This window comes from Pongo pygmaeus, chromosome 1 (assembly GCF_028885625.2).
Source record: "Pongo pygmaeus isolate AG05252 chromosome 1, NHGRI_mPonPyg2-v2.0_pri, whole genome shotgun sequence".
NCBI classification, from domain to species: domain Eukaryota; kingdom Metazoa; phylum Chordata; class Mammalia; order Primates; family Hominidae; genus Pongo; species Pongo pygmaeus.
Window position 1 is genome coordinate 1,893,497 of NC_072373.2, and position 17,231 is coordinate 1,910,727.

Consider the following 17,231-nt stretch of genomic DNA (forward strand, 5'->3'; position numbering starts at 1 on the left):
GCACTGCAGGACTCAACACCCCCACAGGGAGGCCCCATGGCACCCCCACTTTACAGGCACACCAGCAGAGGCCACTGGAGCCCTGAGTGAGGAAGGAGCCAGCCCAGAGCCTGGGTCTCAGCAGACAGTGCTCAAAACCAGGCATGGGCTGGAAACTCCCTAAAGAGCCAAGGGTCAATATTTTCAACTTTGTTAATGCACCCGTCCCAAGGACGGGGCCCTGCAGTTGCGGCATGGCCGCAGCCTTCCACAGATAACATATAAATGAACAGGCAAGGCTACACTCCCAGAAAACTTTACTATGGACATGGAAACTTCTCATTGGAAAGTGTCATAAAGTGTTATTCTTCTTTTGATTTTTTTCCCATCACACACATCAGAGAACAAAACTGCTGTGCCAGCATAGGGTGAAAATGTTCCCCTCCTGCTGTGGGTCCCACAGCACCTGCTCCTACCAGCACCCCCACCCCACAAGGTGCTGACCCAACCAGGGTGCCACATGCCAAGAACAGCCCAAAGGCTGTGGCACCCTGGAAGGGCTGTTCAGCACCTGGGCATGTTTCCCAGTCACAGTCTCCCTGACTTTGCTGCTCACTGGCCCTGTGCCTCAGTTTTTCCTACCGTGGCATGAGGTGATTTCACCCCAAAGGCTAGAAGGTCTGAAATAGAGGGCGGAGATATTTCCTGTCCTGGGTCTCCTGCCCAGAGATCACTGTTCATCAGGCCGTGGCTAGGCCAGTCTGCTGGGGGAACTGTGTTCCCCGTCCCCTGCCTTAGGAGTCTAGTGGCCAGATCCAGGTCGCTAGAGTTAAGAGCCCCCAGTGTACTGGGGGAAGCCTCGGGGGGAAGGGGGTGGGGATGGAGGTGGAATGATGCTCCATCAAAAGGGCCCTGGGTGGGTCCCAGAGGACAAGCATCAAATTGAGGCCCTTTTCTGAAGCTGGCTGCCCAAGGAATTTGGGTTTTGGAGTATGATGAGAACATGGGGTCAGGGAAGAAAGCATTTTGGTTTTGGAAATGCACAAAGTTCTCTGAGGCTCTCTGAGGTCCAGATGTTTCGCTAAGTATGTGCTTTTAAAGGGCCTAGGAGGAGTGGGGGCGCCCAGAAGGGACAATTCAGCCAGGGGCCAAGGTCTGGCCTGCCTGCCTCCCCACCTGCAGGCATTCCGGAGTTTCATAACAAAGTCAGAAAAGTAAAGATGTGCAGCCAAGGAGGGCTAACGAGAGTTTATTAGGATTGTCCAGTTTAATCGTCAAAACACCCCTGACATACGGGTCCTTCCTGGCAGGTGAGGAAACTGAGGTTCGAGTAGGGCATCCAGAGCTGGGGTGGGCAGTTGGCAGCCTGCAGCCCCTGAGGTCCTGGCAGATCTTCCCTGGCCCCCAGCCAGGCACGCTGCACTCCAGCTCACTCACCTGCCAATCACCTGTCCAGGACTCAGGCCGGCGGGGCCTCCCGTCTTCCCGCCAGCCCCCTTGCTCATCGCTGGGGCCTCCCTGCGAGGCTGTCAGCGGCCGAGGTGGGGCCCTTGCCGGGGTGAGGAGCCGATTGTCCCCCGGATCAGGCCCCCTGCAGCAGCCCGCCTGGAACCCGAGCATGGCCGGGCGGGGAAGGGGTGGCGGCACGGGAATTGCTCCGCCCAGCTAAGGCGGGGGCCGTGGCTCCTGTGCAAGATGGGCCTGTGCGCCCTCCAGCCCCTGGGCCCAGGGCCCTCCTGGAAAATCCTTCACATCCTGCGGGACCTGGACCGCCAGCGGCCTCCCAAGCCTGGGCCGTGTGCCCCCTCGCCTCCTCCTGGCATTCGACTTCTTAGAACCCCGGGCACGAGGGCAGCGTGGGGGCAGTGGCGGCCGTCAGTCCACGCCGGCCGCTGAGAAGACGCGCCCACCCCACCCTCCAAACGCCGTCCTCCTGCTTCAGCCGAAGCCGTCCCTGAGCTGGGCCCGGGGACGCGGCTGCGGAGGCCACTTCCGTCACTGCCCGCTGCGGCCCCGGGCTCCGGGAGCCACACACCCCGCTGCGCCAGCTCCGACCGCAGTCTTCGGGAGCAGAAGCAGCGCCGCGCGGGCCCTGACCCCACGCCCTCCCCGCGGCGCCTCCGCCCGCAGGACCCCGGCCCTCCCCGGGCTCGCTGGGTCCTTCCTCCCCGGCCGCTGCCCGCACCACGCGCGGTGCCTACGGACTCCAAGGCGGCGCCAGCCCAGACGGCCCCGGCCGAGCAGCGGTGGGTGCGGCCCCCACCACGGACCACGGGCCCCGGCGCCGGCGGGGAGGGCGCGCTCCTAGGCTGCGGGAGCGGACGGACCCCTCCGGCTCCGGCCACCTGGCGGCGCCGCCTCCTCCCGCCGAAGGCCCTCCCGGGGCAGCCGCCGCAAACTTTCCGGAGCGGGAGCGACTGTGAGCCCGAGTCCTCCCGGCGCCCCGGGCCCGTCGCGCGCCCGCGCGTCCCCGAAACCCGGCCCTGCGCCCGCCCGGGGACCCACTAGTGCGGCCGAGCGACCTGGCGTGACCGCGGGACCCACGGGGCGCCCCTGCCCCGCAGTTCTCTCCACCCCCGCGCGCTGGGGCTGCGGCGCCGTGTCCGGCGCGAGGCTGGGGGACGAGGGTGTGTCGTCGGGGGAAAAGGTCGGTCCTAAGCGGCCCCTTGGCCCGGCGCGGGGGCTCACGCCTGTCTTCCCAACCATTTGGGAGACTGAAGCGGGAGGAGCGCTTCAGTCCAGGAGAGTTCGGGACCTGTTGGGGAAACCAGCCCCACGCCACCCGGCGGGTACCCCGAGTCCAGCGGAGACAAAGGATTTAGAAAGAGACAGAACAGCAGTTAACCGGGCGGGTCCAGGGGACAGGAGCGTCGGAGGCTTGCTCGCGGCCCGGAGCTCTCGGCCTCCACCCAATTTATTGGTTTACAAGCTCTTTGTTCTTAGGGCAAATGGGAGGGGTAAGAAGGGATGAGGAAGAGGATTAATCAATGAAGGAGGACTCGTGAGTCATTCAATAAGATGTATAGCAGTGGCGGTTTCTGTGAATTTCCTCTAGCAAAGGCGTGTGTCTAAACTACTTAAGATCTTTAACTTATCCGGACTGAAATGGGTGGGAGTGGGTTTCAGGAGGAGCCACTGCTTCAAGGGAGTGTTATCTCCGCCAGCACCTGCGGCATGCAGAAAGCCGTGAAGGCAAAAAGGAGACTTTACTCCTCAGAGGCCGCCCATGGCTCGCCATGGATGTCTCACGCAGGGGAGACCAACTCATCTGGCATTCCAGAAACTCTCTTTCCCACATGTCTCCCTTTTTTTTGTCTCTATTTTTTTTTTTTTTTTTTTTTTTTGGGACGGAGTCTCGCTCTGTCGCCCAGGCTGGAGTGCAGTGGTGGGATCTTGGCTCACTGCAAGCTCCGCCTCCCGGGTTCACGCCATTCTCCTGCCTCAGCCTCCCGAGTAGCTGGGACTACAGGCGCCCGCCACCGCGCCCGGCTAATTTTTTATATTTTTAGTAGAGACGGGGTTTCACCGTGTTATCCAGGATGGTCTCGATCTCCTGACCTCGTGATCCGGCCACCTCGGCCTCCCAAAGTGCTGGGATTACAGGTGTGAGCCACCGCGCCCGGCTCTATTAATTTTTTTTAAATTAATAACTGCCATTGCTATTTCGTTCACTGTGTCTGGCTTCTCTCCCAAGGCGCCGTCTGCATCTGTAGACTAAAAACAAACAGCATAAACAGACACAAACCAAAATAAAATTTGCAATTGTTGATCCACCTATGGTTTTAATCCACTTTAAAGGATTAGTGTTAGAAAGGCCATCAGCGGCTCCAGTAAGAATATCGGCTCCAGGCAACAGGCTGAGATGAGCCTGAGATGCCTCAAAAAGTTGTTTTTTCAGTTTAGCAATATCTAATGTTAAATTATCTTCTTTTCCTTGTAGGTGACGTCTAATCTTCTCCCAATGGTGTTCAGTGGCATAAGAGCTAGGAGTAATACAAAAGTCAGAAGTATTCCAATCACATTGCATTTGAATTCTATGCCCCAATCATAATCCAATCTCCCATCCAAATTACTGTTTGATGGAGATCATTAATTTGATTTGCCAATTTTTGATCTATTTGGCTTTGGGAATTCCAAAGCTTAGAAGAATTTTTCTGCCAACTATCCACAAAGTCCACAGTTTGAATAGAAGAGTGCAAAGCAGCACCAGCAGCAGCAGCAGTAGCTGTGACAGCTCTAAGGCCCAGGATCACAGCTATTAAAGTAAATAGGAATCTCTTTGGTCTATTAAGTATTCCTTTTAGTACTTCAGTAATAATATGTATGGAGGGACAGGCCTCCCAAGGTCTATTGAGGGAAACAGGTATCCAAACTCCTTCTTGGGCCCTAACCAGTAAAATGCTATTATCTTTATTAAAGGTAGAATTAATGCAGGTAAAAAGACGACAGTTGAGGCATGATATGGTTTGAGAGTCAGGTAGGATATTAATTTTTCCCACTGCCAACATAAAAGGAGGTTTAACACAACTCTGCAATGGGACCGTCCGATTAGAGGTCATGGCTACAACAGATGAAGTGTTTTACTATGGGTCTCTGTTTTACATCCTGCTTTCCAAATCCGAATTGGGGTTTGAGCCATCATTAATTTCCACAATTCTGGATGTTCTAGGCTTATAATTGGATCAATCATTTTTGGGCTTGGAGGAGCCATACCGTTCTCCTCCCACTTAATAGGGTAATTTGTTTCAATTCTTCTACGTAATTTTGGTGCATTATCTGGGTAGTCGTTTGCAAAAGTAGTCTCTCTACAATCTTCGCTCTGTCCAGTACAATTTGTTGCAAAGTGTCCCCTGCGGGCCCAATCAATGATGATTCCATAGGAATTATTTTGTAGTACAGCAGCACTGTTTGCAATACAATCTTCCCAGGTTAGCACCTGTAGCTTTTCAGACCATTTAATGACAGGAGGTTCTTATTAGGTTTAAATTAACTAATCTAGTGATGTGTCATAACATAGCCATGCTCAAGGTATTTAATAGTGTCCAAAGATTGACATGTTCTTCCACTGATTACATGAATAAGGGCTTTTGATCCATTATGTGCAGGAACATAAACCATCCAACTTTGTGTATCATAATTTAAAAATCCTGCTGCTGGCCCCAGGCAGTTGGCGGGACAGCGATAACCAATAGAAACTTTCATTAACATTCTTTCCTCCTCTGGATGAGTAGGACCTCGGTTATCTGTTGGTCCAGGCATCCAGACACTGTCATTAACATAAACCTCCACTGGGGCGTCTAACTATGTAACAGGCCTCATCAGTGGTGGGAATGGAATGTAGGCCGAATAAGTGTAATTTTGATCTTCCTCTGCTACGGGAAGACTCACCACCAAGGAGATTTCCACCATCATAGCTACCATTAGGTTACTGGTGGTCAGCGGCTTGTTCTGAGACCTCAGGTTCTCTTCTGCAATGTGAGCTAGTCTCTTCATCTGCCCCCAGGTTGGTGGAGTCGCTTGGGGAGTTTTACTGGTTTCCATCTGCTCAACAGAGATGTTCATCTGAGCCGTCTGACGAACTGGGGGTGCAGAGACATTCCGAGGTCTTTTCCTCTTCGTTGGACTCTGGCTCATGGCACAGCTTAAGATGTCTTGTGGGTACCCAGACAGGAGGCTGATTCTCTCCTGGTGAGATACAAGCAAATCCTCGACCTCAACAAGACCCACTGGGGCCTTTTGTTTGGGCCAGTTTTTTGGCCATTGATAAAGAGCTATGATAGACATATCTGCTCCTGTGTTGACCAGACCCTCAAATTGTTTTCCTTGAATAGTGACCATACAAATAGGTCTATTGTCAGAGACTTGATTTACCCAATAGGCAGCTTTGCCTGCTGAATTTGTGCTTCCAGATCCTCCTGTTCTTTTTTCTGAGCTTTCTCCTAACTTAACATACGGCAAAAGCAACAGTTGAGCTATTCTGTCACCTGGATTAGCACTCCAGGGAACAGTGGAGGAGACAACAATTTGAATTTCTCCCCGGCAATCAGAGTCCACTACTCCGGTATGTGCTTGAATTCCCTTTAAGTTGAAGTTGGACCTTCCCAGTATAAGTCCCACCGTGACGTTTGGCAATGGGCCATAAACTCCCGTTGGGACCTTCCTGGACTGCGGCTGGCTTCCCGAAGTGGGGAAGAGGGCTGGTTGAAACCTGCCTCAGTCCATTTGGGAACACTCCATTTGGAGTCAGGGATGTCCCGTCCTGAATGGGGAATGCCCCATTTTGAATTGGCGCCCGGTCCTGAGTTTTGCCTTTTTTGGCTCTTTGTACACTCTCTTTTTGTATGTCCTATCTGTCCACAATTACAGCAAGACTCGGGGAACACTCATGTGTTTTTTGTTACTCTTAGTCCAGCCATTGCCTGAGCAGGAAGGCTGGCCTTATACAAGTGCCCCCCAATACCATCACAGGCTTTAATGTATTCACTTAAAGTTTTTCATCATTTAGATCTGCCTTTCCCGTAATAGGTCTAATTGCTGCCTGACATTCTGTATTAGCATTTTCATAAGCAAGCAGCTGAACAATCACTTTCCTGGCATGAAAATCCGAAATAGCCTTTTGAGCCGCGTCTTGCAAACGGGCGATAAAATCTGGATAAGGCTCCCTTGGACCCTGTTGAACTGAGTTAAAAGAAGGATATGTAGTACCAGGGTCGTGAATTTTTTCCCAGGCTCTTAGGCATATAGTTCTGACCTGATCAACAGCCTCATCACCCATTACCATTCTGTTGATTTAGAGTACCCCATGCGATTCCAAGCAATTGATCAGATGTGATATTAACGGGACGTTGGGCTTGAGCATTTCTGCGTGCCTGATTTGTTGCTTCATCTGTCCACCAGGTTTTAAATTGGAGAAATTCAGAGGGGGACAGAGTGGATTGGGCTAGTGCCTCCCAATCCATAGGTATTAAATGCCTGTTATAAGCCACAGATTGTAACAAGGAATGAACATAAGGAGAATTTGGCCCATATTGTCCAATTTTGCTTGCTTTAAGTATTTTAATATTTTAAAAGGAAATGGCTGCCAGCTTGTTTGAGCATGTTCTCAGGGCTCCTCAGCAAAGCATCCAAATCCCCCATTTCTCATGCCTGGCGAATGGATGACGGGATTGTCCCTGTGCCATAATTTGTATTTGGACTGGCTCGCAGCATTCCTCTACCACAATTAACAGGTGGGCAAGCCTGGATCATTCCCTGATCGTAATTGGCTGTTGGGCGAGCCTGAAGCTTCCCTTCGCCATAGTTATTGGCGGGGCCTGCAACAATGGGAGCGGCAAGCCCGTCTCAGGCTCCAGTTCCAAAAATTCGTAAGGCTGAGCCGGAGGTGGCCATTCCAGACCTTCCCCTAAAGGCGAAGTAGGTGGCACTGTTTATTTTATAAGTTTTTGGAGATTAGCATGTATATCTTCCCGTTTCTCGCCCTTTTTTAAACTAGACTGTGATGGTTGACTTTGCTGATAATTAGACTCCTGGTTATTAAACTTTTCTATGTCATCCTGAAACTCCTCCTCTTCCTCCTCAGTGTGGAAGGGCTCCAGTGCTGTTTTAATTGCGGACCGCACAGACCAAGCAAGAAGGGAATATCGTGACCCTCTTGTTGTGCTCGTTTTAAGTCTGATCCGACCTTGTCCCAGTCTTTTACATTCATGGTTCCATATTCCGGGAACCAAAGAGAATACTTTTTTACCAGATAGAACAAAGGTGGGAGATTTTGGGTACTCACAATTACCCCTCCGCGGCGCAGTAACTGCCGCATAAGGCTTACTTAGCAAACTTACTCTCAGCCTCACCCTGGAATTTTCCGAGCGCCCTGCTTCCCGTAGAGCTTGAAGTGAAAACGTACTCGGGCGTCCTTGGTCAGTCATCCTCCACTTTCCACGCTCTGGTGTTCCTTCACTGGATTATTTGTAGAGATAACGGGGAGCCCCGCGTTGGGCACCAGAAACCAGCCTGGGCAACCGAGGGAGACCCCCATTTCTACCAAAAAAAAAAATTAGCCAGGCGTGGTGTCGCGTGCCTGTAATCCCAGCTACTCCATGAGAGATCAGACAAAACCTGGGACCAGAGACTGATTTTCTTCTAAAATGCTTTCTCCAAAATATTTTTAAAAGAAAAGGGGGAAATTGGAAAGGAAAATGTTTTGGGCCCCCCAGATCACTAAGCTAAAGGGGAAAGTCAATGTGGAAACTGCTTAGGGCAAACCTGCCTTCCATTCTATTCAGAGTCATCCCCTGCTCACTGAGATGAATGCATATCTTATTGCCTCCTTTGGAAAGGCTAATCAGAAACTCAAAAGAATGCAACCGTTTGTCTCTCACCTACCTGTGACCTGGAAGCCCCCTCCTGGCTTCGAGTTGACCCGCTTTTGCTTCAGGTTGTCCCGGATCAAACCAGTGTTCATCTTACATATGTTCATTGATGTCTCCCGTCTCCCTAAAATGTATAAAGCTGTCAGATACAGTCAGTTTCTCTTCCAAGGTTTGGCATGTTAACGTTCTTGTTTTTTGTTTTCGAACTCAACTTTCTTGTTCTCCATGCCTCCTTGCCTTTAGTTACTGTAAACAAACTTCCCGTCAGTTCTAATCAATAACTCACATTTGTTCCCTTGGTTACCTGCCCTGCACCCATTTCTCCCTTGGAAACCGCACGTCCCACCATTGTAACTCACATCCCGCTTCCCCCTTCCTTATTTGGGAAAATATTCACAAATAGCCAACCGGGTCAGTTTAGATCGTGCGGTCTGACCCGGCCAGAGCCCATGCCAGAGGTAGGGACTGCGTTAGGAATAAAAACCCCTGCTTTCCTTTGTTCAGTGTGCTCTTGCGATCGCGACTGATGCGAGCAGCACGTTTCTGCAGAAGTAAATTGCGTTTCTGAGAAAACTTCCGCTTGAGTGCTGGTTTCACTTTGCCGCACGAGCATTTCTCTCCAACAAAACCAAGCTGTGCTCTGACCACCTTGGGCACATGTCATCAGGACATCCTGAGGCTGCGTCATGCACATGCATCCCCAACGTTGGCAAAATAAACTTTCTAAATACTCATCCCCAAATGCTCAGGGAGACTGATTTGAATAATCATAAAACTCTGAGCCTGCACTCCAGCCTGGGCGACAGAGCAAGATTCTGTTTCAAAAAAATAAAATAAAAAAACTCCGGTCTCCCGCACAGCCGACACTGCGTGAATTACTCTTTCTCTATTGCTATTCCCCTGTCTTGAGAAATCGGCTGTCTAGGTAGCCGGCAAGGTGAACCCCCTGGGCAGTTACAGAACTGTCATTATATTTTTCCAATTTTATATTTATATATATATATAATGCACAAATAGCTATGACCTTGTATACAGGTTAAATGTGAATGTCCTTCTTGCATGGTCAGATCCCAGCGCAGGAAGGACGCACCACCTACAAACCGCTAGGCCAAAAGCGGTCGTTCTGGCCTCATCCAGCCTCACGTGAGATCGCAATCTCCTGTCACTCAGGGCCTGAGGGGGCGGGGCATGAAGCCCCATCCAATCAGGGGCGCTGGAGTGGGGACCGTTCAATCAGGCGCGCCGCCGGAAAGGAGAGGGCGGCTTCCGGAATCTGGCTGGCGGGTGGTTTGTCTCTCCTTCGCCAGAGCCGGATCTTCCTGTTAGTGTCAGCTGCTACTTCTTGGCTATGGGAGGCCCAGGTGGCTCTGCAGCAGCCTCTGCCACCCTGTGACCTGCGAGTATTGGGACATCCCTAGCTGACGCCAGGACACCCGAGAGGCCGAGGAATGGTGAGTGGACTGCGCCTGGCTTCCGGAAGTGGAGAAGAGGGCTGGTTGAAACCTGCTGTGGTGCGACTCGGGCCTCCACGCCATCGGCTCCGGAACCTGCGGACCGAGTCGCCGCGGCGTAGCCGAGGCTCCGTCCCCTTCTGTTCAGGGCCAGGCCTGGCCGGGCGGGGCGGGCAGCGGAACCCCTCCATCCTGTCTGTACCTGCGGGCGCCACTTCCGCCGGCCGGAGCCCTGTCGGGAACCCGGCGCCTCCCCCACCCAGGTAGAGGGTGATGCGGGAGAGCCCCGACTCGCTGTCTAGGTGTGCGGGGTTCCAGCATGGGAGGAGCTGTGGTTCATGGGGCTTCCAGTCCCACCTTTCTCCCCCTAAAATTAAGCTGAGGCTTTGTTAAAACGTTAAACGGTGTGTTGGAGCAAACGGCGATTCATAAACCAGGCACCGCAGTCATGGTTTGTGGTTTGGGGTCCACAGGAGGGGCGTAAATGAGAGGCTTTGATAAAGTTAATGAGGAAGCAAACCATATTCTTTTTTTTTTTTTGAGACGGAATCTCGCCCTGTCGCCAGGCTGGAGTGCAATGGTGCAGTCTCACTCACTTCAACCTCTGGCTCCCGGGTTCAAGCGATTCTCCTGCCTCAGCCTCCCGAGCAACTGGGATTACAGGCGCCCGCCACCAAGCCCAGCTAATTTTTGTATTTTTAGTAGAGACAGGGTTTCGCCATGTTGGCTAGGTTGGTCTCGAACTCCTGACCTTAGTGATCCGCCCGCCTCGGCCTCCTAAAGCGCTGGGATTACAGGTGTGAGCCACTGCGCTCGGCCAAAATATTTTTCTGTTTCCAAACATTTTACATGAGAGGACAGCGGAGAATAAACCATCTGACACTCTACTGTAAAAAAATCTTTGTGCCTCTCTTCATCTTTCCTAAGTGTGCATATTACCAAAATGTCTTTAGGTTGGGGTCCCCCTGTGAAAACTTTACAGGGTGTTGTGTCCTCAGCCCTTGGTCTGCTTGCTCATCTCTCTGCTAATACTGTGCTGTCCTGAATATTTTTGTTTGAAAATCTTAAAAGTATGTTAGGCAAGCCATCACTCTTTTTTTGGATGACTAAAAATCATTAGACATTTGTCATTTTTACTAGGTATGAAAAAGTAGTTTTTCTTGCCTAAAAAAGCCTGATTTGGGAATTTATATGATTTCACAGGAATAGCATCTGGAAGTGGTGACATTAATGTCATTTTAAAAAACGTGCCATATATTCCATTCTGCCTTGACATTGTGCAATAGAAATTTTAAAAATTGTTGTATTAGTATTGTTAAATACCAATTATTGGTTTTATTTACTACTCAATTAAATTTAATAAGCCTATTCTCTCTTGGTGTAATCACATAGAATGGGCTCAACTCCCCAATTAACAAGTGACAGCACATGTAAAATATTGTCTGTCAGGGAAACTCATTAAACACTTAGTGTTCAGACTGTGTTTTGGTGTCTGGTTCCCTAAGCACCACTGCAGTGACACAAAATAATAGACCTTTAGCAGAAAAAGTTTTGGCAAATATATTGCATAAGCCATTTAGATGCAGTGAGTCATTCTTATTACTTAGGTTGGTGGAATCCCTTTCAAAATGTAAGTTACTAATACAAACAAAGATTGAACTTTGTGAGCAGACATTTTTAAGAATAAGTGATCTCAGGACTGATATTATTAACTCACTTATGCACATCAGGTAGGACTTTATTATGGCAGATACTAGAAATGTACAAATTGAAATTAAGAGGTAACCTAGCAGCACATCTTACTCCCTGGATTCTCTAATAAGATGGGTATTTCTACTTTGCTGTTGCCTTTTTGAATAGTTCAATTCTAGCATTAGTACTGCTGTGTGGGAGGGAGTATGTGTGAACAGAGTAAGAGTTGTGACAATCAAGTCATAGAATAAATGCTTGGAAATTATAGAATCATGTAAACAGCTTATGAATTGAGTATAGATTCCCAGTGCTGTCAGTCTCACCCATCCTTCTATCCACATGTGTGGAATGTTCTAGGACTCGGTGGCTTTTGAGGATGTGGCTGTGAACTTTACCCAGGAGGAATGGGCTTTGCTAGATTCTTCTCAGAAGAATCTCTACAGAGAAGTGATGCAGGAAACCTGCAGGAACCTGGCTTCTGTAGGTAAGAATGACAACACATTTCACTTAATTACAGAAGTATTTCCCTATCATCAGTGCTATTTGTGATTTGGAATGTGGCAAGGGAATGATTTGGTGAATAAATCAGGCATGGGCACTGTGTACAATGAAAATTCAATCTAGTAATGTTTCTATAGTTTGTAATAATTCATGATAATTTTATGGGTCTGCATTTTAGGAAGCAAATGGAAAGACCAGAATATTGAAGATCACTTCGAAAAACCTGGGAAAGATATAAGGTAATTTGCACTGAGCAGAGGAAATAAAGTCCTCTGAAGGAATCTTAGCATGTCATAAACTTAAAAACAAGCAATCAAAACAAATAAGAGTCACTTGAAATTTATTTATTTTTAGAAAAATTTCACCCAAAGTGTAACATACTTCGATGTAGCAGTCAGTGTTTGCAAAACAGTTTACTTGAAAATAGTACCACAAAACTGTGTATATGAATAGTACTATTTTGGTCATAGCCGTGCAGGTGGTAGCTGTGTTTTCAGTAGTAACCCATTTACTTTCAAATAATTCAGTCATGGCAAAAAAGTATTTTCCCTGATATTGGTAGCAGTGTAAGTCCAAGACCTATTAATAAGTAGAAAGTTATTAATAAACCAACCAATAATAATGTGCTTGTCATTTTTTTACAGAAATCATATGGTACAGAGACTGTGTGAAAGCAAAGAAGGTGGTCAGTATGGAGAAGTTGTCAGCCAAATTCCAAATCTTGATCTGAACGAGAACATTTCTACTGGACTAAAACAATGTGAATGCAGTATTTGTGGAAAAGTCTTTGTACGTCATTCCCTCCTTAATAGGCACATCCTAGCTCACTCAGGATACAAACCATATGGAGAGAAGCAATATAAATGTGAACAGTGTGGGAAATTCTTCGTTTCTGTTCCAGGTGTTAGAAGACACATGATAATGCACAGTGGAAATCCAGCTTATAAATGTACGATATGTGGGAAAGCTTTTTATTTTCTCAATTCAGTTGAAAGACATCAGAGAACTCACACAGGAGAAAAACCCTATAAATGTAAACAGTGTGGTAAAGCGTTCACTGTTCCCGGTTCTTGTCTAATACATGAACGAACTCACACTGGAGAGAAACCCTACGAATGTAAGGAATGTGGGAAAACATTCAGATTTTCTTGTTCTTTTAAGACGCATGAAAGGACTCACACTGGAGAAAGACCCTATAAATGTACCAAATGTGATAAAGCCTTCAGCTGTTCCACTTCCCTTCGTTACCATGGAAGCATTCATACTGGAGAGAGACCCTATGAGTGTAAACAATGTGGCAAAGCCTTTAGTCGTTTGAGTTCCCTTTGTAACCATAGAAGTACTCATACCGGAGAGAAACCCTATGAATGTAAACAGTGTGATCAAGCCTTCAGTCGCCTCAGTTCCCTTCACCTCCACGAAAGAATTCATACTGGAGAAAAACCCTATGAATGTAAGAAATGCGGTAAAGCCTACACTCGTTCCAGTCACCTTACTCGCCATGAAAGAAGTCATGATATAGAGGCTGGGTCTAGTGACTCAGCCTATAATCCCAGCACTTTGGGAGGCCAAGGTGTGTGGATTGCTTGAGCCCAGGAGTTCATAACCAGCCTGGATTAAAACAATGTGAAACAACCTGGGCAACATGGTGAAACCCTGTCTTTACAAAAAATAAAATAATGCCGGGCACGGTGGCTCACGCCTGTAATCCCAGCACTTTGGGAGGCCGAGGCGGACGGATCACGAGGTCAGGAGATTGAGACCATCCTGGCCAACACGGTGAAACCCCGTCTCTACTAAAAATACAAAAAATTATCTGGGCATGCCGGCAGGCGCCTGTGGTCCCAGCTACTCGGGAGGCTGAGGCAGGAGAATGGCATGAACCCGGGAGGCGGAACTTGCAGTGAGCCGAGATCGCACCACTGCACTTCAGCCTGGGTGATAGAGTGAGACTCCATCTCAAAAAATAAGATAAAATTTAAAAAAATAATTAGCTGGGCATGGTGGCACATTTCAGTTGTCTTAGTTGTTTTTCAAGGACGTAAAAAGCTGTGCGCAGCAGTCAGGGAAGCCCTGTGCATGCGGATCATCAGGTCGGGAGATTGAGACCATCCTGGCCAATGTGGTGAAACCTCGTCTCTACCAAAAACACAAAAATTAGCTGGGTGTGGCAGCATATGCTTGTAATCCCAGCTACTCAGGAGGCTGAGGCAGGAGAATCGTTTGAACCAGGGAGTTGGAGGTTGCAGTTAGCTGAGATGGTGCCACTGCACTCCAGCCTGGTGACAGAGTGAGACTCTATCTCAAAAAAGCCCTATGCGGCTGGGCGTGGTGGCTCACGCCTGTAATCCCAGCACTTTGGGAGGCCGAGGTGGGTGGATCACAAGGTCGAGAGATCGAGACCATCCTGGCCAACATGGTGAAACCCTGTCTCTACTAAAAATACAAAAATTAGCTGGGCATGGTGGCGGGTGTCTGTAGTCCCAGCTACTCAGGAGGCTGAGGCAGGAGAATCACTTGAACCTAGGAGGCAGAGGTTGCAGTGAGCTGAAATTGTGCTACTGCACTCCAGCCTGGCAACAGAGTGAGACTCCGTCTCAAAAAAAAAGGCCTTACGCATGTAAGAAATGTGATAAAGCATTTACTCTTTCCCATTCCCTCATAAACATGAAAGAGCTCATACTTCAGAAAACCTTAAGAATGTAGGAAATGTGGTCAAGCTTTCAGATTTTCCTATTTCGAAGATTTGGGAGGACTCAGAGTGGAGAAGAGCCTTTTGAATTTAAATTTGTGTTAAGGCCTTCAGTTGTTTTAGTTCCATTTGAAGACATCAACTCATTCCTGAGGAAAAACCCTATGAATGTCCAGAATGTGGGAATGTTTCATTTCTCTCATATCCACTCAGGGACATATGAAAATGCACACTGCAGCTGGACCTTGTAAATACAAGAATGTACACGGGATTAAAACTAATATTTAGAAACTGCAAGAATATTTTCAGTTTTAACATTTATTTGAAAAGTCATGTGAAAACTCCCACTGGAAAGAAGTTCTATAAATGAAGTTTTTCTAATTTGGAAAGCCTGATGCAAATTATCGTGCGGTGCTTGAAAAAAATGTACGTGTATGAAATGTTACACAAATTACAAGTATATTGTTTTTATCAGTGGCTCATTCTTAAAGAGTCTTGAGTATGCATTTCACCTTATTTTGCAGGAAAACCTTGAGGTGAGAGTTCCGTAAATGCTTTTTAAGCAGTACTTGAATTTCATAGTAATGATATTTTCTTCAGTTTGTTGGTAGAATTTTTGTCTATTCATTTGATAATGTGTTGGATTCATGGTTGAATTTTGATGTTTTTCTAATATGTAGGTAAGTTTAATTTTTTTATTTTATTATTTTTTTTTTGAGACGGAGTCTCACTCTGTTGCCCAGGCTGGAGTGCCGTGGTGCGGTCTTGGCTCACTGCAACCTCCGCCTCCTGGGTTTAAGCAATTCTCCTGCCTCAGCCTCCCGAGTAGCTGGGATTACAGGTGCCCACCACTACATCCAGCTAATTTTTTGTATTTTTAGTAGAGAGAGGGTTTTACCATGTTGGCTAGGCTAGTCTTGAACTCCTGACCTCATGATTTGCCCCCCTCAGCCTCCCAAAGTGCTGGGATTACAGGCATGAGCCACTGTGCCCAGTGGGGTAAGTTTAATTTGTATGTATTGTTCCGTGATTAATGGACCAGTGAATAATGATTGCTAATTGTTGCAATTTTCTTACTAGCCTCATTTGGCAAATTTTGGTTATCCCTTGTCCATTATACACATTCCACCTTTTTTTATTAAAGGAAAAACTACTCTTGGTGTAAAGATGTTTATTTTTTGCTAATAATGAGTTGGTATTAATTCCTAAGTACATAAAGTTTATCATAGAGTATCATCTCGTGAGTTCTTTGCATTTGTTGCCCTTTATTCTTTATTATTTCTGTCTGTTATTTGGATAGTTCACTTTGAATGAAGGAGAGAGAACTGTGATAGGACAATATGTTGTAACCAATCTGAGGGAGGAAGCATTCAGTCTCACAGTCACATATGATAGCATTAAAATGATGTATAACATAACCACATTTACTTAAGAGGGTATTCCGGTATCAAACAGCAAATTCCAAGATGCAAAAACTGCAATTGCTTTTGTACTCACCTTATAGTAATTTGTGTGATTTCTTTTTTCTTTTTGTTAGGCTTGCTTGATAGTTATCAATTTTGTTGATCTTTATGAAGAAACAGCTATTGTTCTATTGAGTTCTGTTGATTTTCTATTTTCAGTGCCATTGACTTGTCATCTTGTTGTTTTTATTTCTTTTGACTGAATTTGTTCTTTTTCTTTAGTGACCTAAAGTAGAAGATTACATCATTGGGTGTATAATTTTGTTTGTAATGTATGCATTCAACGTTGTAAATTTCTAAGCAAGACTTTCACTGCATTCCAGAAGTTTTGATATAATGTATTTTTATTTTCAGACTGGACACATGGTTCATGCTTATAATCCCACCACTTTGGGAGTCCTAGGCAGAAGGATTGCTTGGTGCTTGGAGCCAAGTGTTACAGCCTAGCCCGGGCAAAATAGAGAGACACTGTCTCTACAAAAAATTTTAAAAATTAGCCAGACGTAGTGGTACGCACTTATACTCCTAGCTACTCATGAGGCTGAGGCAGGAGGATTGCTTGAGCCTAGGAATTTAAGGCTACAGTGAGATATGATCATGCCACTGCACTTCAGCCTGGGTGATAGAACGAAACCCTGTCTTTTAGATGTGTATGTGTGCGTGTGTGCTTTGTGTGTGTGTGTATGTGTATATTTTTTCATTTTTGATATATTTAAAGCACCATAAAAGTGGAAAGGAACAATTGTTCTGTGAATTGACAGTGTGAGTTTTAATTCACAGTTGTGATAGCAAAAGATTAGAAATAATTCAAGTACCTATTTAGAAAATATTGGATAAATGGCCTCATCATACACACTTAAAAATGAGGGGCAGCATTTATTGATATGAAAAGATTTGCAGGATTTGTCAATTGAAAATAACGTATATTGCAATGTTTACACCATTTTACCTTCCTACAGCTGTTATGGTCATCTGCAGAGGCAGGTGGCCCTCAGCCACAAGTCCATAATTGAGGTCTTTGGGGAGGGCAGGGCAGGACTCTCAAACAGGCGAAAAGTGGCCTGAGAGCGTAAGAAAAGGAGAATGG

The 17,231-nt window shown here is 47.2% G+C and overlaps 2 protein-coding genes and 1 pseudogene across 8 annotated transcripts in view; 2 read left to right on the forward strand and 1 right to left on the reverse strand.

Annotated features, from left to right (window-relative positions):
- ZNF669 (zinc finger protein 669) overlaps positions 1-16,450 on the forward strand; it is a 59,276-nt gene extending 42,826 nt beyond the window's left edge. Inside the window, exons 1-4 of one of the 2 annotated variants that reach the window (XM_063665390.1) lie at positions 9,418-9,796; positions 11,846-11,972; positions 12,168-12,228; positions 12,634-16,450. In XM_063665390.1, the coding sequence (XP_063521460.1) occupies positions 9,794-9,796; positions 11,846-11,972; positions 12,168-12,228; positions 12,634-13,579 (1,137 nt within the window). In that variant the 5' untranslated portion in view covers positions 9,418-9,793 and the 3' untranslated portion in view covers positions 13,580-16,450. Of the gene's footprint in view, positions 1-9,417; positions 9,797-11,845; positions 11,973-12,167; positions 12,229-12,633 lie in introns of those variants that run through there. The other variant, XM_063665375.1, reaches the window with a different exon arrangement.
- Positions 1,591-3,746, forward strand: LOC129033431 (putative uncharacterized protein C1orf229; annotated as a pseudogene).
- Positions 2,445-9,461, reverse strand: LOC129033436 (endogenous retrovirus group K member 8 Rec protein-like). Of its 6 annotated transcripts, none has more exons than XM_054482017.2 (4): positions 8,359-8,462; positions 7,815-7,932; positions 5,368-5,664; positions 2,445-3,693 (listed from the first exon to the last, which is right to left on the reverse strand). In XM_054482017.2, the coding sequence occupies exons 2-4, from the start codon at positions 7,899-7,901 to the stop codon at positions 3,577-3,579; spliced, it is 501 nt and encodes a 166-aa protein (XP_054337992.1). In that variant the 5' UTR covers positions 7,902-7,932; positions 8,359-8,462; the 3' UTR covers positions 2,445-3,576. The 6 variants fall into 6 exon arrangements, with proteins under 6 accessions (XP_054337992.1, XP_063521740.1, XP_054338002.1 ...); XM_063665670.1 differs by having other exon boundaries at positions 2,446-3,693; positions 7,815-8,013; positions 8,359-8,476; XM_054482027.2 differs by having other exon boundaries at positions 2,448-3,693; positions 7,827-7,932.
- Positions 16,451-17,231: the final 781 nt, after the last annotated feature.

What these genes read in the sequence shown, in the direction of transcription:
- LOC129033436 (XM_054482017.2), bottom strand. Translation starts at nt 7,901, where the DNA reads ATGACTGACCAAGGACGCCCGAGTACGTTTTCACTTCAAGCTCTACGG. An exon ending in ATTCCAGGGTGAGGCTGAGA is followed by an intron (nt 5,665 to 7,814) that starts GTAAGTTTGCTA and finishes GTATCTCACCAG; the next exon opens with GAGAGAATCAGCCTCCTGTC. An exon ending in TGGTGGAAATCTCCTTGGTG is followed by an intron (nt 3,694 to 5,367) that starts GTGAGTCTTCCC and finishes GTTTGTTTTTAG; the next exon opens with TCTACAGATGCAGACGGCGC.